Consider the following 25,536-nt stretch of genomic DNA (forward strand, 5'->3'; position numbering starts at 1 on the left):
GCTCTCCTCGTGCGAGCTGCCAGAGGGGTGACGACAGGCTGAGGCAGTTAAGCTCCATTCCCAATGCCAGGCAATCTGGAGCTGTAGAGGAGAGAAAATCAGAAAAGAATGAAACTGAAACACACTCCTAGAGGATGAGGGCTGGAAGGGACCTCAGGAGGTGTCTAGTCCCACCCCCTGCTCAGAGCAGGACCAACCCCGACTAAACCATCCCAGCCAGGGCTTGGTCAATCCAGCCCTTAAAAACCTCTCAGGATGGAGATTCCCCCACCTCCCCAGGTAACCCATTCCAGTGCTTCACCACCCTCCTAGTGCAAAGGTATTTCCTAATAACCCATAATCCCTTTTTGTGATGTATTGTCTCCCACTTAAAGAAGTACTGTGTGAAATCCATCTACAGCCATTTTTATTTCAGTGACAAACAGCCTGTTTACAAGTGTTTCCCTTTGGTGCCGAGTTCTGCACTGTGATCTGCTAATACTGACCCGTCTGCCTGTATGGGATATCATGTTAATGGGATTCCTCAAGAATACAAATACCATTGCAGGATTGAAGTCTAACTTGGTGGACGGCTGGTGTATATTTTAAGAAAGCATACTATATTAGAAACTTTTGTGCGTGTCTTGGTCTACCGCTCCACATTATCTGTGAAAGACACAGTCGCCCTCTTCTCATCGCTTAGTAGCAGACACAGCTGCAAGCACAACGTTTGCTAATTATGCTGTATTCTGATATTCTCTGTGGGCCCTAGTTTAAGGACTACTGTGTTATCTTTAGATTTTGCCATTCCATGCTTCCTGCTGATCCAATGTAAGAAACTATTTTTAAATATAGGCCTCTTTAAAATCATCTCACTGCATTCTTAGAATAGCTTGAGAGAAAGATAGACTAATTACATAGTTCTTTGCACAATTTCATACCAATTATGTTATTTAAGAACAGATACAAGCAAAATGTCTCAATAAGTTACTTTGAACAGTTTATATTTGCATTTAAAAAAGCTTTACCCTGTGATTTCTAAGAAAATGTTCAGATAGCTATATAAAAATTATACAAAAACCTACAATTATAAATGTATTTCTACAACTTCATTCCATACTGTTTCAAGAGGTTCTAATCCATGCTGGAATTGTGTTTTAAAATCCTCTTTATGCCTTTTTGTTTGCCTTTTTCAGGCTACTGCTAGAATCATTTTAATATCTTCTGTGCAATGGATTGTGAATAAGAATGAATTAATCCTTTGTTGTGAGGCTTTATTGGAGTCCTGCCTATTAGAGTTCCCATCTTCAATACAGCACAAGTTAACCATATCACACCTAACTTTCCCTTTGTGAGCTCGTGTTTTCCACATCATGGCTGTAAGTTCAGGTTGTTTTCTCTAAACTTTTTACTTATGTTTATTTAAACTAATATGAGTTTAAAATGGAGGCTTCAAATCACAGTTTTGCATAATTGAAATCTGCAACCTATTTGTGTGTGTGTAGGGGGTAATGTAAGTCATGTGGGGAAAAGAGGAGCTTGTCCCTGTTACAAATCTGCAGACCTGCTCAAGGGAGGCTTCTTCAGCCCCACTCTAGTCAAAAGGAGTGGAGTATACACACAAACCAATCCTGTTGCCCCACTACCCACTCACCTCCCACCCTGAGTGATCATGCTCATGAACCCTCTAGGTGACTCAATTCCACACACAAGATCCATCCCCCTTAGAATCCATCCCCCTCTCTGGAACAGTGGAACTGCACTGCCACAGAGCCAGGGGCTTGATTCACTCCTCTCAGAACATTAGAAATACTGAGTTTCACAGAACTGCTTTTAAAGCCTACTGACAAAATGTTTAATAGTCAGATCTATGTAGCTAGTACTGATTTCTTGAGAACAGAGCACTATTCTTTCCCACCCCCATTCCCCAGTAAATATCAATATTTTCCAGTAAAAATAAAGTTACTGGCAAAATTAGGCAAACGTCAAGTTATATATAAAAATGCACTCCAAAACTCCCATTGTAGTGAGAAGACATTGATAACTCTCTAACCAGTAATTTAATTATTTCCCCCATGCATAGAGTTGACATGTTATTTTGATTTCCAGAGCATATTGTGAATGCTCACTAATGATAATATAAAATGAAAATTCATTCATTTAATTGATATTTTACAGGTAATTTCACACTAGGCTGAGTTCACTCAAAGAACTTGGAAATGTGAATTGCATTTATCTTTTATGAAAGGCTCAGTTCCGTTGCAGTCATGATTCTTTTATTTCGCACTTTAAAGTTGTTTCACAAAACAGCACTAACCTCTCACGTAGGTGTGACTGAAATTGTCAGAGCATTTTTTATTCTATATTTTGAGCACCTAGTTCTAGAAATGAGTTTATAGTTTACATTTAGTAATAATTTTGAGTGTCTTGTATATTTGTGTGTTGTATATGTACAGTTTGTATGTATTTTTATGTACCAATATGTTAGTTATATAATGAGAGAAGTGGGAGCTGCCCCTTCAAAAATATGGTTGGAGTAAGTGGAACAAGCTCTTGCAGGCATATGTGAGCACTGTGTGCTGCTGTGTTGAGAAGTCTGTATGTATTTTCGGAGGAGGGAAGGCTTAGTTTGCAGGAAACTTCCCCATCAAAAAGTCAGAACTCAAACCCCAATAAAGTTCACCTTCAGAAATAAAAGCCATCATTGAAGGTGTATGGTATGACATGATTATTTGTTTCTGATAGCACCCACAACAACTTGCTGTGTCTGTAAAGAAACCATTCAAAAGATAAGAAAGGCAATAGATCAGGAGGAGGAAAAAGGTAAAATTTTTCCAAAATAATTATTTTGAAAGTCTTTTAAACTTCACATCTCTGCAGTTAAGAGACATACATTTAGGAGAATCCAGAGAAATTTTACTATTACTGTGTACAGCTGCTATGTAGTGTTATTTATAGTAATATCACAATGTGCTACCTCAGTATTTTAGCTCATCACCAGTAATCTAGACAGCAGATTACTTCAGGAGGTTTCAAGTATAAGCAACAGTTGTTTAGCCACTAGAGAGCAGGGGATATGTTGGAAGTCTGTCCATGTATGGAGCAGGTCTTGTGAGCCAGAAGTTTTTAAGAAGTTTGACATCTCCTTTGGGACGTGCTAGCTACAAACATGAGCCCCGCCCCTCCCTAGGAGAGGCACTTTATAAAGTAAGATTCCCAAAGACAGCCAGGCACAGCAGCTGTCTCCAGTAAAGATGGTAAGTTCAACCCTTGTGGGAAACGATGGTTCTGGTGAGAGACCAGGGCATTTATTTGCATGACACTCCTAGGAAAAGGACTATGGTTTAAGGGAATGCATTGTGTTTGCTGTAATTCTGAAATAAATCTAAAGTATGAATATTTAAGAGTCACATCTTCATCACCCAGAGGTTGAGACAAGAAAGCAAAGAAAAAAAGCATTTTAACTTACATTTTGCTGATCTTCATGTATGAATTGGAGTGTGTATTTCAGAGGAACAATGGAGAAAATAATGTTTATTCTTTCCCACTTTAGGTCAAAGTTATTCTTTCATCTCTTTTCAGGCTAGCAGAAAAACCAAAAAGAAGGAAGGTGGTGCCAAACGTGCTCAGAGAGCGTCCTCTAATGTCTTCTCCAACTTTGAGCAGACACAGATCCAAGAATTTAAGGAAGTAAGACAATATAGGAGGCCATATATATATATATATTATAGTTGGTTACATTTAATTAGGGACAGGTCACAGGTACAGAGTTGGGACCTGAACTTCTCAAAGGTTGTACATGTTCAGAAATGGGGTTATAGCCAGCTCGTTCATGAACTGCGCTGGAGTCTTAAACAGGGTGTTATGGATTCTGATCTGTGCCTTTGGTACAAACTCCTCTCCACCTAATATGAGGATATGCTCTGTCTTTGTCTGCCAAAGCAACCGTTCATATGGTGTACAGTGATACTTAACCTATGGCTTCTACACTGCACTTAGCTCTTGGTTGGGAGTAGTTTTGCTTTCTGTCTTATTATCTCCACTGGAACAGCTAGAGCACAGCTCAGCCACAGAGGACTTTCCTTGATGTCTGATGCTCACGTAATGTTCAGCAAGCGAATATGGAGTGGGGGAAAGGCAGCAGAGCCAAGAAACAGGTGTAGCACGCACCTCCTCACTGCCAGCAACAAGGGAAAGTTAAGGAAGAGAAAGAGTGTTAAATAGTCATAGCCACAATATAACCATGAACACACTCAGAATGTATCATGTTGGTGTCACATTGTTGTATTTCTATACAACGATGCTGAGATGCAACAACAATCACAACACAATGTCTGAACATCAGTGTGACTGTCTTCTGGTTCAATGACAAAGTGGCTCTCCAGCAATTCAAAGTTGAGTAATAATGTTCTGGAAAACATTCATCACCCTCGTAGAAGAGTTGTAATGAAAAATAATTCATACCCCCTTTACACTTATTGGAAGAGAGGGGTTTGCAGTTTAAAGTATGATTAAGAGACAAAAACAATCCAACACTTTTTAGTAAGTAATGAAATGAAAAACTGAAATATGACAAGTAAAAGCTTACCAGGCTGGGCATACACATTTTTCATATGACTTTTTACTAAAGAATGTGTATTTATTGTAAAAAATAATATGGAAATGCAGTCCTCTCTCAGTTTAAACTCTTATTGAGCACAGATATACATGAAGCTTTTCTAAAGCTACAACTGATAAAAACATGACTATATCTTCTGTATATTCATTCTGTCATCTAGGCTTTCACCTTAATTGATCAGAACAGAGATGGATTCATAGATAAAGAAGACTTGAAAGACATCTATGCCTCTTTGGGTAAGTACATAGAACAGAGATTATACTTTTCTAATGTAAACTTACTCACTTTAAAATGGTAGTTGTGAGTGCCAAGTGGTGGATTTTTTAACACTGTAAATGTAGACCTAATATTACAGACAGAACATAACCAGAGATCCAACATCTTTTAACTTTGGAAGCAGGTGGGATTGGAAACTGAATTTCAATGTCTCAGTTTATTTCTTTCTGTTTTAGGCCAAATCAGCCCCCCGAACTCAAACAGTCCTGAATTTTAGGGGCTTTAAAGTCCAGATCCAGACCTAATATCTATCGAAATATGAGATCTTGTTGACAGTAAATAGTAGGGCAGCAATGTGATGCAAATGATGCATCGTTTTTTTACAGTACAGTATTCTACAGTAATTTCTCCAAACACTATATCACAATTATGATAGTGTCACACCATTAGTGCAGAAAATTGAAGGTTTCTTTTTAAAGTGTTAAAATATTTTAACCCTCACATTTTCCACAATATTTGAGCTCCACTCACCCAGCGTTAGAAAACCCCTTTTAGAAAAGAGTAAATGAATATATTTTACAGCCAGGAGGGACAGCTATGATCATATGGTTTTGCAGAACACAGGCTACAGAACCTCACGCAGTGATTTCTGCATTAAAGCCCATCACTTCTGGTTGAGCTATAGCATCTCTTCTAGAAAGCTAACCAGTTTTGATTGGAAGACTGCAAGTGATGGAGAATCCACTGTATCACTACCTACGTTGTTCCAATGGTTAATTACTTCCACTGACAAAAAAAAATGCATCTTCTAAATCTGTCTAGCTTCCGTCCATTGGTTGTTTGCCTTTCTCTGCTAGATTAAAGAGCCATCTGCTGTAAAGAGGAAAGTCTTGTGAAACTTGAAAGCATGCATCACCTAAAACCAATCCATTCTGCATACTCTCCCTTTGAGCCCCTGCTGGTTTTCCTACACCTACAGGCCTGGTGGGTGGTCATATCTCCCTCAGTGATACTTCCAAGTATACATTTTCCCATAATTATCCTATAATTGGAAGGAGTGATTTGTACAGCCATACAGCTTTATCATCTATTTTTGACAGATTTTTGCAGAACTTTTTTTCTGAAGCCAATTTCAGCCATTGAACTCCATCTCCCACCCACTACAAAGAAATTCCTACATTTGGCCAAGACTGACTTTGTAGAGCAGTAGAAGTGCTATGATACAACAAATCATTTAAAGAGGGGCTTCTATTTAAAGAATTGTAGACAGTTACAAAGCAAGATAGGGAAAATAAGTGGAAAGCTATCTTGAAATAGCTGAAGTATTTTAGAGGGCAATTATACAGCCATTACATGTTGGTAAAGGTGCCTACAACCAAAGATAGGTGCTTTGTCTATTATAACTCTAATTAGTATGGATATTTGTACACTGAAAGACCTTTTCCTTTAATTTAGGCAAAACAAATGTAAAAGATGATGAGCTAGAATCCATGCTCAAGGAAGCCTCTGGACCCATTAATTTCACAATGTTTTTGAACCTGTTTGGAGCAAAGTTACTTGGTAAGTTTAACCCTGTCTATATAGGTTATTATTCAGAAGTTCCTTAGTCTGAACCTTGTCCAATTCTTTTTTGAAAAGGCTTTAATCATTTACTTCTACTTCACATCTGGTAGAACATTGTTAAGGCTGGTAATTCTGAACGATAGTCAAAGCTCATATGCATCAGAGAAGTCAGTAGGTGTTAAAATGACTGGGCACATAGCAAGAGTAAGTACTTACTCCATGAAAATTATGACATGTATTTGAAAATGAAATGAGTAATTAACATTGGCATGGTCCAGCCGATGTCTACTAGAGACAGTGTTCTAACATGAGCTCCAGCTTTGGCCTAGTCATTCTTTAAGGGTTTAAGATTTAATAGCTGCTTGCAGACAAATCTCTATGAAATTTGTAATGCCTGTAGGGATGGATCTAACTCCTCCCTAGCCTGTTCTGCCATGCAGCACTCTCTCCAGAGCAGACCCATCTATCCCCATTGTTGGCTTGGCTGTCACTCTGCTACTATAGCCATCCACCTCTGTACTATGGGGATTTCATAAAGCCTGTCAGGCCACACACACACACACCAATTTACACAAATACAACACCTGTACATAAACGTAACAGCAGCTGGGTTCTCAGCACTTTTGAAATATCTGACCAATTATTTAGACAACTAATGATGGACTTGAGGCTATTTTTAGCTACCTAATCTTTTTTTTTTAAATCTTGGCTATGCAACTCTAATTTTTATTCTTTTTATTATTAATTTACACAATAAAATTTGCTAATATTTCTTAGGATATCAGACTGTCTTATAAAATAATAATTTAATATATTGTGCCCTGACTATATGCAAATGCAGTAGCAATTACATTACAGCTTGATATTACAGAGCTTGCTAATTCAGTGAAGTCATATTGACCGGTAAACATGTCATTTCTTGAAGGATCACAGATTAAAATTCACATCTGAGCAGCCATCACAAATAAAAGGAGACCTCCATTTGATGGCTCATAAAAAGGATGTATACACACCTGCTATTCAGGAGAGACAGTCTCCCCTTCTCATTTAAAAAAAAACAGTCTAACATTTTCACTCCTTAAAATTGCTCAGTCAGCCCCATTTATTCCAACAGAATCCAAATGTGTTCTCATTCTTTTCTTCTCAAGCACACTTCTCTGTAGCTTTCAAATACTCGTACGTGTACAGACAGCACCTCTAGTAGCACAGAGCCATTCTACTACTGGGCCTGAGAACTGTTCTTGGGAAAGATTCCAAACAGTGGGAAGTGTGTTACCAGCTGAGCACACTGGCATCTGTTATTTTCTGCAGGTACTGATGGCGAAGAGGTTATATTAAATGCATTCAAAATGTTTGATCCAGATGGTAAAGGACACATTCACAAAGACTAGTAAGTTTACTTCTATGTTTAATTATCAAGCCTATCAAGAATCATGACTGTCACATTATGCTAGGCAGTTGAGATTTAAGTATTTTGGATTATCTTCAATATTAGCTGATAAATTAGCAGATTTATTCCTTCATTTATTCAGCTCACTAGGTTTATAATTTTCAAATTACTACATATTAAATTAATGAAGTACAGGAACAGAAGGCAAGACCAGGGCAAATTAGTGACTTTGTAATAATGCCCAAGAAGATAATTATTGGTGCTCTTCCCCACTAATCAAGCCAGATACTATTGAAAAACCTTATATTTTGAGAGATTTGTCAGAAAATTCTCTGTGTTCCATACATTTGCACGTGTGGATCACACTGAATTAAACTGTTGCATATTCAGTGCTAATAAAACTATTAGAATAGTTTTCCTGCAGAGATAAAGCATGGCAAGTGTACTTTCCCTTCTCTCTAGGGAGCATGCCTGAGAGGTTTTTTGTTTTTTAAATATTAGCCTGCATATCTAAGTTGTTTGCATAAGAAGCATCTGGAACATTTGCAGATTAGTGTTTTTCACTAATGCTGTAGTTCCAATGAGAGGCTATATACATTCCCTTTATTAGCACAGAGGCTCAATATGAAAACATAATTTGGAAGTAAAACCCAGTGGGTGCCTAAGCCCTGCATATGATTTGTATATATACTTTTACCTGCTCATTATTCTTCCCTGTAACTCTTTTTTTTAATTGAGAGTGGGGCTTTGTGGTGTATTAACTTGAGACTTGTGAACTCCTCAGTCTCCCCTCCCTCTAGCACACCTTATAAGACCTTCCCAACACCGGATCCGTATCTGCCTTTACGTCTTTCTCAATTCTGTAAAGAGCAGTAACTTGACTCTTCTAGGGCTACTTTCCTCCATCTGGTTTCCTGCCAGACAAGTTTTCTTCTTGCTCCAGCATACAGGTGGTCCTGCCTTACCCCTGCTAGGGCTTGGCTGCACACTGTTTTGCACCAGTTTAACTAGATCTGTATACCTAGTTAAATTGGTGCGAGCCCAATACATATTGCTATAGCTACATGCTTAAGTGTTTATATCAGGCACAAGCTAAACCAATATTAGCCAGGTTTAAACCACACAAAGTTGCACTGTTTTAATTAACTTGGTATTCACTGGCACCTTTAGTTAAAGCACTACAGCTTTTTATGTAGATTGGGACCTCTCTCCAAACCTAAGAAATGAATAGAGAACAGCAGATGTGGAATGTTAGGACTTCTTCTAGGCAAAAGTCTTACTCAGCTTTCTGCTCAAAGGACTCGACTGCCCTTCCCCGCGGCACTTACTGAGCTAAACCACAACTGAACAATTTGCAGGTGTTATCAAGTTGGGAACTAGCCAGCTGTCTAAGGGTAAACAATTTAACTATGCAGTAATTAGAATGGTAGCAGAGTTTTTTTCTGTAACAAAATATTCCAAAAACAAGGTTGGAAAATCAAGTATTATAGAATTATTTCATTGTCCGCAACTTTGATTGTGCTATCCTTACTCTGAAACTAGGTAAACTTAGAGTCATCTAACTAATCTTCTCTCTGTGTCTGTTTTAACTAGCTTAAAACGCATGATGATGACACAGGCTGACAAATTCACTGCTGAAGAGGTTTGTATGCTACTGTATGTTGGTATGTAATGACAATTGCTTCCTAGAAAGGCAGCAATGCTATTCTGTTAGATAGGTTTAAAATAACCTCTTTTGGATAAGGGAATGAGTGTTTTGAAATCCTTTTAGTCTGAGGCTTTAAGAATTACCATTAATCCAGCTTTATAACATTCACATTGCAGAGGCCAACTGAATTACTAGCTAACAGAGCATCATCTGTTTCAAGATGTTAAATGCTCTCTATTAGTTTTTCAAAATAAGTCAGAAATAAGGATGAGTAGGTGGCTGCAGATACTTGTGTCCATGCTGGAGTTTTAAGTTGGAAATTTCTAAAACACAGTTTTGGAAAAAAACAACATTCTTCTTTTCTTTTAATGTTATGCAGATAGAACAGATGTTCCAGAGTTCCCCTATTGATGCAGCAGGAAACTTGGATTACAAGTCTTTTTGCTACACTATCACACATGGAGAAGAAAAGGAAGAATAAAGAGGACACACTTGTTAGTTGCACTAACTTCTCACAATGAGTTAATAAATAAAACCGAACTATGGAATCTGCACATTCAGTTTCCCCACCCCAAGGGTTAAAAAGTTTCTCATATTGGGACAGTAGTGAATTTAGAAGACACAATCTCATCTGTTGATTAAAGTTTATGTTTACTAGGAGTGGGTGACTGCTGCAAAACTTGTTTTAAACTAAACTTGACTGCTTTTTGCAAACATTCTATTAAATGAGTTTACTCCAATCAGTGAGTTTGCACATTAAGCAAATCTGTGAAATGTAAATTCTGAATTCATAGACATGAGTATTTTCACTGGAAATCTGATTCCATCTAATCAGGTAACTAAACAATGCCCACTTGAACCGGTATGGCTATTCAAAACTTACATCTGAGTTTTGAATATTCACAACCAACTGCTCCTGGACACATTACAAACTAAGAATTAGCTGCAGAAATTATTTGGCAAGAACTTTCAAGTAAAATGGGAAAAAATCTTAAGATACTTAGACAACTTGCAATACTGTTGGAAATTGAAATTTATATACTAGTTCTCTTTACCCAGCTGTAGTGATGACTCAGTTACCCATTGCTCATGCAATTAAAAATAGCTATGTCCCAATTCCATTACCTTGAAGCATCCCTAATGAAAACAACATCTTTTACCATGTTTTTTCCTAAGAGTTTTGTTTTTGAGCTAACTCCATTCTCCTTAGCCCACTGCAGAGGCATTTCATTTCATTTCAAAGTTATGTCAGGCAAAATAAAAGAGAGAAAGATATTGTAGACATATTATTTGCATTTTCCAAGAATCTATGAACCTGTAGCTATTAATGGCATCTGCCTCTTTGAACACTGTGGTAAGTAATTATAAAACTGGCCCTCATTGTGGGATGTCTGCACTACCCAGGAGCGAGAGAACATTTGCAGTGGTCAGTCACACATTACCATTGCTTGCTGCAGGCTGACCATTCTACTGCAGGGGCAAACGATGTTCTTTGGAGCAGTCAGTACTGCCAAAGCCACAGATTTTAATTGCACTGGAAATGAAGACGAAATCCTGCTTGTAAACATTTTCACTTCCAAGAAATAACTACTTCTTTTTATATGGATGAGAAATGGACAACATTCTTTGGTACTACTTTAATTCTGAGTTGTCAATTTTCAGTAGAGCAAAAGCAACAATTTATAAAAAAAGAGTTAAGAGTTTCAAAAGGAAAGAGCTCTAGTCCTTACTGATTTTGGGTAGAAACCTGCTGTAAAGAGATGAAATTTAAACTATCCCATCTGCTTAGGAATCATGTTGCTGTTCATTCTAAAATGCAGCTTGTTTCACCAGAACTTACAAAAAGATGTGTCAGACTAATCTAAAGCCAACTGTCTTCCCTCTTAAAGGAACTGTCAGGTCAAGTTTGTACTCAAAATGTAGGGTTTTGGAAAATTAAGTTGAGCCATACTTGAATGGCTAATTTGAATTCAGTATTGTAAACTGGGTTAGGTTATAAATCGAAAAATGTTCTCTATGAATGTACTCTTGCTAGCCAGCACTTTTTCAATATAGTTGAGGTTCAAAAGAAAGGTGTGATTTAATTAACATGATTATGTACAATATTGAGTTTATCTAAGTTACTGTAATTCACTGCTCTCCCAGAACAGGAACAAAAACTGTTTGTATGACATGCTGCATGGGAGCGCAATTGCTTATTTTTCATACTAATCTTCAGTAACTCAGCCAGAGATTATGGGTCTGTAACAGGAGTGGGCCTGCAATGTGCAGGAGATCAGACTAGATGATCAAGATGGTCCCTTCTGGCTTTTAAGTTTATAAATCTGAGTCTAAACCATTTTGTCTTTAGACTAATAAATCTAGCCTCACAAGAGAGTCAGGATTTCTTCAAATTTAGTGATAATTCAAAGTATTTTATGACCTCCTTTATAGTGTTGGCATAAAAGCTTTACTGAACACAAATATTTTCTACATTAGAGCAGGTTTGTATGCCCTACTTCCTCATCCTCTTAGACTAAACTCTCCCTCTGATGCATAAGTAGACTTCTTAAATCCATGAGCTCACAAACATCTTGGAGTACATGGCTCCAATTTATTTAACATCACTGGCGATTAGAGATACTTGGCTGAAGGGAGAAAAGAATGGTTAAAGGAAAATAAAAAGCACCCTACAAACTCAGTCTCTGGCCAAAACAGGTTAGTGTTCTAAGTAGATTTATCCCAAGAAATGAATTAAGACTCCAGTCCAAAGATGTTAAAGATCGAACAATAATATTTTTCAAGAAAATAAAAAGACAGATTCCCAATATGTCGTTTTAATTGTAAACATCAGGTTTTGATTTAATCTGAACAACAGAAATACGTTAGATGCTTTGATTTTTAACTGATCTGAAATTATTATAAATACAAACATGTCAATTGCATAGCAGCATTAAAACCAAGGAGACCAAACAGAACTAAAAATGCTTTTTTCAGATCTCAGACTGACCAGCAATATGCAACATAATACACAACCCCACTGTAAGCCATTCACCATAAACCAGGTACAAAAAAACCCAAGTAAAAATCCCCAACAACCTGATATTCCCCAAGACACACATAACCCTTCAGTATAAGGTGCATAATACCAACTGCTACATTTTGGTACTAAAATGCACTGCACTAAAAGCAGGGCTATTTAAACTGGACTAACTTTAAAGAGGTTTTCAATAAGATTTATTCTACTTATTATTTGCTATAGTGTTTTTTAAAGAGGAAACATGATCCCTCAGTTTTAAATAGGGCAGAAGTATCAGGCACAGACATTTCACAATGCAAGCGAATGACTCTATCCAAGAGAAATATATAGCCTGTTGTGGGTAACCAAGACCTGGATGACTGTGTATCCCAGCAGTGCAGACCTCTTCAGGGGAAAGGTATACCTGCTGCACATGGCCCAAAAGCAACAGCTCCACATACAGAAGATAATGGGGAAGTAACAGAAAGGAGTTTCCTTCCACCTAGGCACTGCAACTCTGCCTGCTGGGTCAGTTCCCTTCTCTCTCTCCTAGGGCTGTGCAGACTATGGGAGTAACCATATTAACTCCCTGGGCAGCCTCTCGATAGGGAAAGGGCCAACTCTCACATACCTAGGAATTGGGTTAAGAAGAACAGCCTCATGCCCCCAGTGTCCCCTAAATCATGTTTCCAGCTGCAGATTGTTGTCAAGGAGTTTCCCATGGGGGCTAATGGAGAGAAGTGCAGAAACGATTCCTTTCATCTTTGGCTGGCAGCTTTGTTTCAGACCTGAAGACAAAGCTAAAGAGAAATGTTAGCATTTCTTCCGGGAAGGAAGTGAATATGGCGGGGTCACACTCAGCAATGATAACTATTTACACGAATCCTGTCGTGTTAAGACATTTTTTTTTAAAACAACAACATTACTGACGTAATGTGTTTGTGTTAGGGTAGTCTGGAAATATTGCATATGTGACACACATGCCCCTCCAGCCTGAACACATGCTCAGCAGAGCAATCCAAAAAACTTCTGCAAAAGTGCAGCCACAGGATTGGTAACTTTGTGGAAGGCCAAGAATGTCACTATGAAAACAAAGGAAGGCTTGCGATCCATATGGGTAGAGCACAGGTTTTCTTGTGGATTCCCCCACCTGGATGCTGCGAGGGAGTCTCCTTCACAACTTCCACCCCTGCCCTCCACCTTCAAAAGCAGCACAACCAAACCCCAACCATTCTGCTGGTGGTTGCCATGCTACGGACTTTCACAACATACATCGAAGCAACAGATTAATGCTGCTTCTGATGCTTTTCTAGTGTATTATCACTGAAGTAACGCTTCAAACAGCATTTTTTCCTCATGGGTAGCTGTTAGGGAGGGAGCTCAAGCTGTTCTTTGGCTCCTCCATTCACCCAAGGAAAGAAATACTTATATTTCTAAAGAAAGGGACATGAGTTTCTTTAGCTAAAAATTAAAGATGCTCCAGTTACGGCCAACATAGACTTTAGTATAGACCAAAGTCATCTAATACGTTAGAACACAAGTTAGAATGAGAAATAGTGTTACAATGTCACATGTGCTGCATGGAAATCTACGAGAGTGTCTCAGCAGGAGACAAACATGTTTCCTCTTCATCTAACAGTACATTCTTCCGTCTGGAGACGGACAATATTGACTTTATAATTGCCAAAGACATCCTGACAAGGATGCGCAGGGCAAGGAAAGCAAATGGGACTACAATCTGCATGATGTGAAAAATCGCCGTGCTGAATTCACTTAACAAGCACGTTAGAAAGAAGGCCCCAAGGCTGACACAAGGGTAGAGAGCAAGCTTAGCAAACATAAAGGCATGTTCCTTGCCACCATACCTAGCCAAAGGATGCAAGGTTTCCCTTTCATGGAACAGAGCTGTGATCCATATAGCAAACTGAAAGATGCTGGCAAAGAAAGCGATAACACAGCTGACCTGAATGGCTTCTATTTCATTGTGAGACTTCTTTTCAAATTCACTGGTCAGCTGATAAGCGAGAGGAAGCCCGCCAATGAAAGCCAATGAAAATGTGTTGAGCAGTCCCATAAATCGAGTTGCTTTTGTTATGTGAAGGAATAGTGAGTGGTGGACAAACCAGAGAAGACCAGTTGTTACGAAGGAGGCAAAGTAGGCAAGGAAGTTTCGTCCATATTGACTTAAAGCTTCCATAACGCTGTCGTGGAATTTGTCTTTAACTTCTTTGGAGTCAGGGACATTGTCCTCACTGTTGAGAAAAAAGTTACTATTTCAGTGTGCACATTACGGGTGTAAGGATACAACCGGAGAACAGGAATCAGGTAGTTAACTCTGAAGAGCAACTCTGAATAGCATCATAGGCTTCCAGGTTCATTCCCTCAGTTTACAAGTCAAAAAGCAATTCTTACCAGGGACTTGTCTGCAGATTCATCCTAGGATCTGAATGCTTCCTAGTTCAAGTATAATCAATAACAAAGGTCTCCAGCTGAACTTAATTATCATTTCTGTTGGTGATATGATAACCAGAACAGAATCCAGCTTCCTAGCGCTTCGCCTGACGGAGCCAGCGTCTGACTTTCTGAATATGTGGCAAGATCAGTTTTTGCAAACTTCTGAGACTGGAGTACCGTGAAGGCTGGTATAACTGCACTAAAGAGGGGTGGGGTTTACTGATCCTGACATGGCGAGGCGAGGAGAGTTCTTTGTATGATTTATTTACATGAGGGTACCTGGGATAAGAGGATTGACGCGGTTGTTTTCATCAGTCAAAATAAAGTAATTCCCTTCTCGTTCAATACCTAAAACCGTATGCCCACACACAGCCACATGAGGACTTGGAAGACCCAGGTTCAATTCTCTGCTTCACCACAGACGCCTTGTGTGACTCTGGGCAAGTCATGAGCTTCTCTGTGCTTCATTCCCATCCATACAATGGGGTTAATAGCCCTGCGCTGCTTCACAGGGGGACCGAGAGGATAAATACATTCAAGCCTGTGAAGTTTTTGAGATCTCCTGATGAAAGCGCCATGTTAATTATTGCTATTAAATGTATACCCAACAATTCAGGGCGTCTCGGTCAGTACAAAGCCTTACCATATATCCAAAATGAGCAGGGTTGCTACAATAGCATACACGCCGTCACTGAATGCCTCCACGCGTTCCTTGCTCAAAGGTTCATTGAGGTAGAAGGTGAAGGACTCTAAGCTGTGAGGCTCCTCCGCTCTTGAACCTGCCAACCGTAATTCATGAGTTAGTTTGTGTTCCAATCAAATCAAAACATGAAACAAGCAGCATTAAACCAGATTTTCAGCAGTCTCGTCTGAGGCCTCTGATCCCCCAAACTCTTCAAATGTCAAACGTGTGGAAGTAACAAGGCATTGCTCAACCTGACAGTTCAATCGCACTGCAGCCATCCCTTTCCTGAGATGTATGTTGCCTCTTTAAATCAGAAGGCCTTCAGGTCAGGGACTCGTCTTTGAAGCACCTCACCCGCTGTTGGTACGAGGTGAACAATGACTCGGTGTTAGTGTTTTAGCTTAGTATTTTGATAAGTCACAAGACAGAAACCCTGTTACAGGTCAAGAATCTCTAACGGATCTTGGGGCTCTGGTCTGAGTGGAGGACTTCCGTTAGTCATTTTTATTAGCTCTTTCTCTGTCTTTGGAAGATAGAGCTCTAGTGCTACTCCAAATTAAATGGTCAGTTAAGTATTTAGTCCCAGGTGCACTAAATAGAGAAGAGCTATCTAGATCCAAAAATTCTTCCAGATTTATAGAAGTAATCAGGCATTTCCAGGAATGAAAGGAAAACACATATTTGAAAAATACACAAGTCAAACATCAACATCTCATCCCTTTACTGTCCCTTTCAAGACCAAGAATCTGCTTCTACTGCAGAATTATGTCTCATTTTGCTCAAGAGGGAGTTGTTCAGGGCCAGCTCTGAGAGGGGAACAGAGAAAGGAAGGGGTGGGGGAAGCTGAGAGGACGACAGAGGGGCATGTTTAGAATCAGGGTACACAAATCTCATTCTTCAGGGCATTAAAGTATTGCTGAAGGCAAAAAAAAAAAATCTCTGCCCTCACCCCACTCACAGTGCACTATTTGGAAAACTATTAGCTTCCTCTGCAGCGTTAGGTGCTGGCAACTGGCAGAGGCAAAACACCAGCCTTTATGAAACAACTATCTCAGCCTGTATGGCAATCCTGTGTTCCAATCCGCTCGCCTTCCCTTCCCTCGCTGTCTCTTTCCCTCAGCCACTAGCTGCCTTCGCTTGTGTGTTATACCCCTTCCCCACAGGCGTCTGTCTGGTCTCTCTCCACTGTAGACTCTTTGGGGAAGGGACCATAGGCACCCTATGTTTGTTCAGTGCCTAGCGCAATAGGGCCCCATTCTGGGATGGTCCTCAGGCACTACCATACTAAACCTGGATAATAATGATACAGTACTTGTCTATCTCCTCTCCAAGTAGCTAACACTGCCCCCTGGAATACTTTGCTTGCGGCTGTTCTACATACAACAGATACTGTGATATGTTTTAAATATGAATTTGGGGAGGGTGAAGATACTACTACTGGGGCCAGAGCCAGTGATCAGACAGAGATCTCACTGCTGAGACTGTTCAATTACTATGCTTCTTTCCAAAGGGGTCAGAGGAGAATCTTGACGTATGTGTGTTCTATAGCTACAGCATTCAATTAGGTAAAGCCTGGAAAAAGGTTCCCACAAAGAGGTAGAATGGAAGGAGAGGACTAAAAGTTTATTGGTGCGTCCCAATTAGTAACAATGGAACTAGAAATACAAACAAAATTGCTGTGGATTCTCCTGCACCGTAGATCTTTCAAATTTCTGACACAAAAGGTATTGTGAAACGCATCGTATTTTAATATATCAACTTTGCTATATTGTCAAGTATCTAAAATTAAATGCAGTTCTTATGGATATTGTTACTTACCAATAGTCTTGTTTTTACACCAAATAATTAACTGAGTGATGTGCGGAAAAAAGATAACAAAGCCAAGCAGAACATAAGACTATAGAAAGGAATGAAAAGAGTTTTAATTTTCAGTTATTATAAGATAAATACACATATACATAAATATTATATGTTTAAGTGTGTGTGTGAATCTTGTTCTAAGTTAAACACTCACTATTCTTTTTATCCTCCATGAGCACGTTGCTTTAACACACAACTTTATGTTGCAGGATATTGCAACATTGAAATACCCTGACTGTGGCAGGATTTTAGGACAGCGACTGACCTCACACCAGCTGCACAATCACTACACTAACATTTATCCAACAAATACATTAACACTACCTCAGTAGCTCACATGGAGTTTCTCAAGACTGATCTTCAACTTGAATATTATGAGCACACCGTGATATTTGCCTCCCCCACTTCCCCTAGCAAGTTCAATATCTGTAACTGGGAGGTACTGAGACTGAAAGGAAAATAAATATTTTGCTAAGCCTAGGACACAAAAATGTTGTCATCATTTGCATGGAATTTAGTAAAGTTGGGAGCCCCTGGGTCCCTCTGCTACTTGTCATTTGCTATTCAGAGTCTGCAATAGCTCAGGTACCACATCAACGGAGATAATGCTTTGCATTATGCTGACTTTGTCCATTATAGTTCTAATAGGTCAGTTACATGAAATTCTATTGGCTCCTTTAGAGCCGTGGTTCTCAAATGCATTTCATCACGCCCCCCTTCTTTGTGTCTGTAGTAGTTGCCATACAAGTACAGATACGGATTTAAAAAATCCACGTGACTCTCACTAAATATTAAAAACAGTCAGGCACTGAGTCAGACAGAGCCAATGATTCATTGCAATAACTGGAAAAGCCCAACTGTGATTGCGGTTGATGCTTACAATTCAACGTGCACACCATGTTGTAGCAAATGGATTAACGTACAGATGGCAACGACTTTGTATAATGCTACGCAAGCTTAACAGAAATCCGTCAAAATCCACAGCACCATCTGAGTCATACAGAGTCAAATGCACAGCACCATCTGCGGACGTGATATGTCTGATGAAATCAGCTTTGCTAGTTATTCTTTGCTGTGAGTAAAATGTGTGCAGTATGTTTTTCCCTCCCTAAAACTTCTCATGCCCTCTTCCCCCCAGAATACATTCTGCACCCCCCAGGAGCCCTCCCAGTTTGAGAGCCTCTGCTTTAGAGTAGTCAATCAACTGCATCAAAGCAGATGTGTTAAAAAGTCTTGTAAAGTTTTGCTGAGGAAAAAATTCATCACACTTGAATTTTGATTTAAATTTAGAATGGAATACCTCTGCACAAGTTTAACCAAAGAGGACACTTTCCTAACACAGAATACTTGTCTGCACAATTTTGTTTTAAAAAAATTAACTGCTTCTGAGCCCTAACATTTCCAGTCCTTAGGGTAAATGTATCCATGTATTATTTCAGTCCTCCAAAGAGTGCCTAAAAGAGCACAGGACGTGTGCTAGCCACTGGCACAGGCAGAAGCAGGAATCTCAAGAGCAGCTCTATAAAGTGACTGTGTGTGTGAAAGCTGAGAGCTGGTGCAAGTCACTGGTTTCCATTTAGTGAAGATGGAATAGGAGCTGGCTTTAAGTGCCTAGGATTCTGCCAGAGGAATTTGTTTTGGGATGGCAAGTCTGATAATTAGATGCTGACTGATCTACTTATTCTTCCTGTTCTTGTGCCTGCACTGCAGTTAATGACTGGCACTACATTTATCAGGCTTTTCAGCCTGTTTCTTATGTAATTTGATGTTGATTTTACCTCCATGAATCTTGTTCCATCTGTTTATGATCAGCAAGCTGCTGCTTTAGAGTTACTGTTAGCCTGAAAGATCTCCTCTGAAGGGACATTACAAGAGAGTGTCCAGACGTGAGACGCTAAAACAACTAGACATGGGTAGCAGCACAGCATTTTTCCCAACCTGCCAGTGCAGATGGGTGATGCCCATGCCCCAGTATCATACTGCTCCTGTGATCTAAAAGCCTTCATTGCACAACAGTGGTTCTGACTAAGCCACGTGATGGCAGGTAACTGAGAAACAAATTAGTGTTCTGGAAATTGTGTGGCACAGAATGACAGAAATTAGATACGGGAAAGACGAGATCACCTCGTTTGTGGGTTCTCAACCTGGGGGTTTCAGTCAGACCGAGGGGATTGTGACCTACATGGGAGTCGTGAGGCAACGTTTTTCAGCTGTAATGTTACGGGAAGGGATGAGAGCCACGGCCCTAGTCACTCGTCAGCGCGTGACAGTGTCCCCCCATGTTACACTATCTAGAGCTTTGTGCAAACGTGTTTTAAATCTGCTCAGTGATGGGGCTTAAGGTGCTGAATTACACAATGTGGTTGTAAGCTGTGCGTTCTGATCAGTAGGACACTTTATCAGCTATAAAACTGACTGTGAGTAACGAAGACTGTCAGGTCACACTTTCAGCTACTTCACCTTTTTAGAATGACGGTCGTTTAAAGAACTTACCACTGGGATAAAGAAAAAGGAGAAGACGGCTGCTAAAAGGCAGAAGACTGGTCCTCTCAGAATGATCTGTAAGATACGATATTTGTAGACGGCCTGGTGTTCAGCCGCCTGGATCTGGTGATTCAGCAAGTAGGGATGATAGAAGCCATAGACTACTATCACTGCCTGCAGAGAGGAGCACATTGTTGGCACTGGATATTTAGACAAGTCAAAGCTGTAATTCTAAATTGGGACCCAAGCAAAAGAAAACCCCTAATGCAGCAAGTCCTAGAGCGGGCTAAACACTGCTCTCCGCTCTCCTGGAAAGGGCTTGTCTGACAAGAATGAAGAGGGGAGTCTCACCGGCTCTGACACTGCGTAACACTCAGGAGACCTCTGCACTGCAGCTGAGAGAGGGCTCCCCGCCCGGGTAGACAGACGTGCTCCAGCTCTGCTGAAGCCAGTGCACTAGAGCATGGATGCACACACGTGTGAACATCTCACTGGCCACTCCCCCAGCAAAAAAACAAGGCCAGCCCTCCTCAGTAAGAAAGCGGCACCGTTCTTCCAATGGTGTTTCTGCCCCATGTGGATAAATAAAAATTTACAATTTTATCCACAGGGAAGAATTTAATGGTTTTTATTAATGTAAAGCTGTTGGCTTGTGCAAATGGCAAGACAGCACCCAGCAATGGATTTGCAATTCCTGAAGAAAACATCTGGTTTTGCAAACAAACCAACCGTGAAAATGAACAGGCTGGCCCAGCTGTGCCAACTGCTTCTCATGCCCTTCCTGCCGACGGAGCCCGGAAATGTTGGGTGAAGTCAGGAATCCAAGTTTTTTCTTCTGATCATTACTGCAAGAGCACGTGCTTAGAAATGCTTTCAGGACCAGAAAACATTTTACCCGGCTCCTAGCCAGGGCAGGCTGTGAGCTATTGCACTTACTAAAACAGGGAGAGGGCTAGTGGTTTGAGAGGGACTGAGAGGCAGAAAATTGGTTTTTTTCCAGCCTCTGCCACAGACTTGTTGTGTGACATCAGGCAAGTCACTGAACCTCTGTTTCAGCTTCCCTAACTGTAAAGTGAGGATTACATATGTTCACTGGCTTAGCCTTGCAAAACGCCAATGAGGTCGGTCAAGTTCCTTATGATCCTTGGATGAGCAGCTCTATATACAGCACATTATTCTGGCGCCTACCATTTTTGTTACTGAACATGAACTCTATAGAACCCCAATAGTTAAAGAAAAAAATTAACCTCAACTGTAGTTTCTTCTCTTAGCAGGATCTGAGAGGCTTACCCCTACCCTGCTGTTGTCAGAAGCAATTTCTCTTTCCACAATCAAGGAGCAAAAATACTTAGGTAAGCAGAGATTTTGTATTCTCCACCACCACCACCCGCCCGATGACATTTTTTGTTCGGTATTTGTACTGCGCCTAGCACAATGGGGTCCTGTTCCATGAGCGAGGCTCCTTGGTGCAATATAAATTCAGAGGCTGGGACAGATGTCAGAAATGCCTGCCAATCTAGCAGCACAGAACTGACTCTCAGGCCTTGCTGAGAGGGAGCCATTGCAGATGTACGACATGCTGGACTACATTCATCCAGGTAGATGATAGGATGTGTAAATTACATCTCCCTGTGCTCGTAAGTTGCCTAACTCTCCAGGGGAAACTCATTCTGAGGGAGGGTGGTACTGCCAGCTTTTCACCCTTGGTGTTTTTGCCTGGTGAGGACTGATTTGATTTCCAGCAGTACGTCACTAGGAGCCCCAGAAGTAGAGGGAAGACACTAATCAGTGCATTTTCTAGCCACACCCACTCTCTGGCAAGGACTGCTCACTTTTCAGGCGTGCTGGCTCCATCTCGACACTACCAGTGAATAGGAGGTAATGGTTGCCTTGCATCATTGCAGTCTCACCCACTGGACTTGACTCACCAGAGTCATGAGAAGTAGAAGCAGATGTAAACTCTGGTTTGAATTTAGCACACTAAGATTTGTGTGACTATGGAAAGGCTTTACAGAGTAAACATTACAAAAAGTCTGCAAAGATTTCAATAACTTTGTGGTTCCATTTTCCCTTCAGAAAGCAAATCCTCGGCTCAAACACCCCAGGAGTTTTTACAAGGCGGATAATGTTTTCTACATCATTTAAAATCTGGAGTTTAAAACTTTCAGCCAACATAAAGCACTTAGTTCAAGCTCTCCCAGTTCAACAGAAGGCAAGTAAAATTATATTGGGGTTCAAATGGAAAGATATAGCACAGTGCTTGTTACAATTTCAAAGTCCACTCTTGAAACCTGCCAGGGCTAGAATGTAAATATTTTACTGGAGTTCCCATACTTCCAAGTGCACAGAGAGCTTATTTCTAGCCCTGATGGTTCATAAAATATTGTGACTTAAATCTGTCACTTGTCTCTTGCAAGCACTGCCTCAATACAGTCCTGTCTAATCCTGGACTTAATATATGAAGTCGTGGTCCTATGATCAGTGTAATTTTCAATCCCATAGATAAAGGAAACTATTTCATTAAGATTTGCCGTTCCCTTATACTTAATAGTTAAAAATAAGGTAGAGACAGTGTACCTGTATTAAAAAGCTCACTGAACTAAATATTGAGCAGCCATACAGAACTCCAGCACGGAAAAAAAAAATCAACATCATAATAGTCCATCAATTGCTACTTTTCTTACTTTTTGAGTTCTTTTTTTAGAAAAAATATATCATGATTCAATGGGTTTTGAACTTTCTGATTTGGTTGCATCGGTGTCTTCACTGGTACTTCAAGTGCATTAATTTTTTCATACTACAAGATAACCAGCTTGACTCGGGATAATGAAAACAGTCACCATGTGATGTGGCGGTTGTCTGAATTACCGTTCTTGCACGATCACAAAAACAATACATTAATAATAGCAATATCACAACATTTTATATTAAGCTTACCTAATGTTTTGGATCTACTACTAATAAATCTAATTATACTTCAATCTAATACAATCTAGTCTCTAATACTGAATGGAAAAAGTAAATGAGTGATACCCATACCTGGATAAGGCCGATGACAACAGCACAGGTGCTAAACATGAAAATACCAACAGGTACACCTGGGAAGGAGGCCATTAAGGAAAACTACAAGGAAAATGTAAATAGGTTAAATAAGTTCTTCAAGATGTAATAAGAGAGCAACAAAGCTAGGAATGTACGAGTTCTACTTTCATTTAACCTTAAAACTTGAACAATCCAAACAAGACAAATTCCTCCTTGGCATAACTCCACTGACTTTACCTTTCAGCTACAAATATGCCCAACTCATGCAATACGTGGCTTCCACAATGACTATGGTGTTCATAAATTTGATGCTGCAGGAATTTTTAAATGCTAGAGATGGCCCCAAAGTAACTAAATAACCCTGAACTCCTTCAGACCAGCTTTGGGCTCCTGCAATAAACTCTGTCTGAGCAGATCCCTGCACCATACTCACTGCAGAACTAGGGACTCAGTGGCTATGGTCCTCACCATGACCACCATGTCAGCTGCTTCAGGCAGAGCCTGCGGTATATAGATGGTGTTACAAACAATACATTAGAAGGATGGAGAGATTGCAGAGTCCAGCTCTCCAATGCTGGGAAATGCCAGAAATAAGCTTGCCTGTGCAACCTTAATTTAGTCCCCTTGTGCGTATCCATTATAACATAGTCTTTAATTACATGATCCAATACTTTTTGTTTGAAACAGTACTACGTTACAGTTCACTGTGGAATGCTACAAAGAGATTATTCAGTATAGTATATACTATAGTAATGAGTAGTGTATAGAATACACACACACACACACACACACACTACAGTACACTCCGATTTTGGACATCTACATTAAAATAAAAAATTATTAAAATTAAACCCCCAAAATGGAATTTAATAAACTCCGAAAAACAGAAGCCCTAAATGTGGTTTAATGCATTCAGTTTTTAGGGTTATCAGAAAACTAATATTTATACGTTGCAGTGGAGTTCAGGCATCATAATGGGTTTGTGAATGCTTTGGTAAGGTATTTCTTAAAATTAAAGCAGCCATGTTAAACATGAATGAAAGTGGACAGCTTACTTACGGAGTATGGCAAGAAAGTGATGAGCATCATACATGCCTAGGAGGAGGAAAAAAAGGATGTTTGAAACTCAAGCTTGACTAAATCCAGGGAGTCCATCACTGCTAGGGATTAAAGTAATTCTAATAGTCTAATGCAGGCACTGCGTCAAGAAAAGGAGTTTGTTCTTGAAATTGCTACCTGAACCTTGCAGGGAATGGATAACTATGCAGCAGATTTAAGTGTTTTCTCAGGCCAGGTCTACACTAAAAACTTACATTAGTATAACTATGTTGCTCAGGGGTATGAAAAATCCGCACCCCCTAATCAACGCAGTGACACTGACCTAACTTCAGTGTAGACAGCGCTATGTTGATGGGAGGGCCTTTCCCAGCGACATAGCTACTGCCTCTTGTGGAGGTGAATTATCTACGCTGACAGGAAAAGCGCTCCCACTGGCATCATAGCGTTTTCACCGACGTTCTACAGCAGTGCCACTGCAGCACGTAAAGTGCAGACCTGCCCTCACTCAGAGGGCTCAAACAGAGCTGAACTTTTGGCCTGACACTTCAACGCCAGGCTTATGTTAGCAGTATCAGAAGGTCTGTTATCACTACTCTAGTTTTACGCAGAGGTATATTTTGTTTTAGAGCAGATCCATATTTAGTTTGTGTGTCTTATTTCATGTCTTAGGCCCCTTTAAAGTAGTAATGGTAAAAATCTGGTATTTCCCCCAAGTGTATCAAACATCTCTAATTTGAGCTGGTTGAAAATATACATCTATCTGATCCCCAACATTTCACGTACAAAAAAAATAGAGCTAAAAAAGAGAACCTCAACCACATGAAGATGTATTGTCTTAAAAGCTATGTTAGAAGAGGATTAAATGTCTTAAAGACTTAACCAATTCCCCAACATTTCACTGACTGTACCATTATCTTATGGTACTTAAATTCAGTTTGTTGAAAGCAGAATCATTTCAAAATTTCTATTTCGTTAAATTTTGTGACAGTGCAGAGTGTCAACTGAAGGGGCTTAAAACAACAGAATAAAGTGATTGAGACACCCAGGATAAATTCACCACTACTCCAGTAGAGAGCAGCATCCCCACAATAACAACAATACAGCTATTACAGTGTTATTCATTAAAGAAAGCTCTCCAAACATGTTAACAAGTAAACCAATAACTTTTAAAGTAATTTTTTTAAACTAAAAGTAAGGTTTAGGATAATGTAAAGCTGATTAATGTGGTTCAAGGACCCAACTGGTTACTCAGTAGACAGCTTTAAAAAAACCACACCACTAACTCTGTACTTCAAATATTCCGATTTTAAATATGAGTTTTGGAAAAAACTAAACAGAAATAGGCTCCAAGCCATAATCTGTGATCCAAACCCACTCTCACCAAGTCATTGGACAAGGTGAAATCCTGACTTCTGCACTTGGGCTCATTTCTTCTATCCAGAGAGCGGAGTTCACCTAGCATACAGACCTTCCTTCAGGATCCCCCTCGTTCATTACCTCTGCTGCACTCCAGCCTGATTTGCTACTGAACTTTTCTTCC

General features: G+C 39.9%; 2 protein-coding genes across 7 annotated transcripts in view; one reads left to right on the forward strand and one right to left on the reverse strand.

The window, feature by feature from the left end:
- Positions 1-269: 269 nt before the first annotated feature.
- On the forward strand, positions 270-11,661 carry MYL5 (myosin light chain 5). Of its 3 annotated transcripts, none has more exons than XM_067553394.1 (8): positions 270-319; positions 1,176-1,358; positions 3,562-3,669; positions 4,758-4,833; positions 6,269-6,373; positions 7,688-7,766; positions 9,360-9,408; positions 9,794-11,661. In XM_067553394.1, exons 2-8 carry the CDS (start codon positions 1,353-1,355, stop codon positions 9,893-9,895), a joined length of 525 nt encoding a protein of 174 aa, XP_067409495.1. In that variant the 5' UTR covers positions 270-319; positions 1,176-1,352; the 3' UTR covers positions 9,896-11,661. The 3 variants fall into 3 exon arrangements, with proteins under 3 accessions (XP_067409495.1, XP_067409494.1, XP_067409496.1); XM_067553393.1 differs by lacking the exon at positions 270-319 and adding an exon at positions 741-810; XM_067553395.1 differs by lacking the exons at positions 270-319; positions 1,176-1,358 and adding an exon at positions 3,226-3,236.
- A 564-nt stretch (positions 11,662-12,225) lies between these two features.
- The window catches only part of TMEM175 (transmembrane protein 175), a 32,818-nt gene continuing 19,507 nt past the window's right edge, over positions 12,226-25,536 (reverse strand). For all 4 annotated transcript variants that reach the window (XM_067553398.1, XM_067553397.1, XM_067553399.1 and 1 more), the window contains 6 exons: positions 23,997-24,032; positions 22,935-23,018; positions 19,905-20,069; positions 17,370-17,448; positions 15,510-15,645; positions 12,226-14,664 (listed from right to left, as the gene is read on the reverse strand). In XM_067553398.1, coding sequence (XP_067409499.1) covers positions 14,001-14,664; positions 15,510-15,645; positions 17,370-17,448; positions 19,905-20,069; positions 22,935-23,018; positions 23,997-24,032 — 1,164 coding nt within the window. In that variant the 3' untranslated portion in view covers positions 12,226-14,000. The remainder of the gene's footprint in view (positions 14,665-15,509; positions 15,646-17,369; positions 17,449-19,904; positions 20,070-22,934; positions 23,019-23,996; positions 24,033-25,536) is intronic.

The sequence above is a fragment of the Emydura macquarii genome, unplaced genomic scaffold, assembly GCF_026122565.2.
Source record: "Emydura macquarii macquarii isolate MOO-44397 ecotype Brisbane River unplaced genomic scaffold, CSIRO-AGI_Emac_v2 contig_1451, whole genome shotgun sequence".
NCBI classification, from domain to species: domain Eukaryota; kingdom Metazoa; phylum Chordata; order Testudines; family Chelidae; genus Emydura; species Emydura macquarii.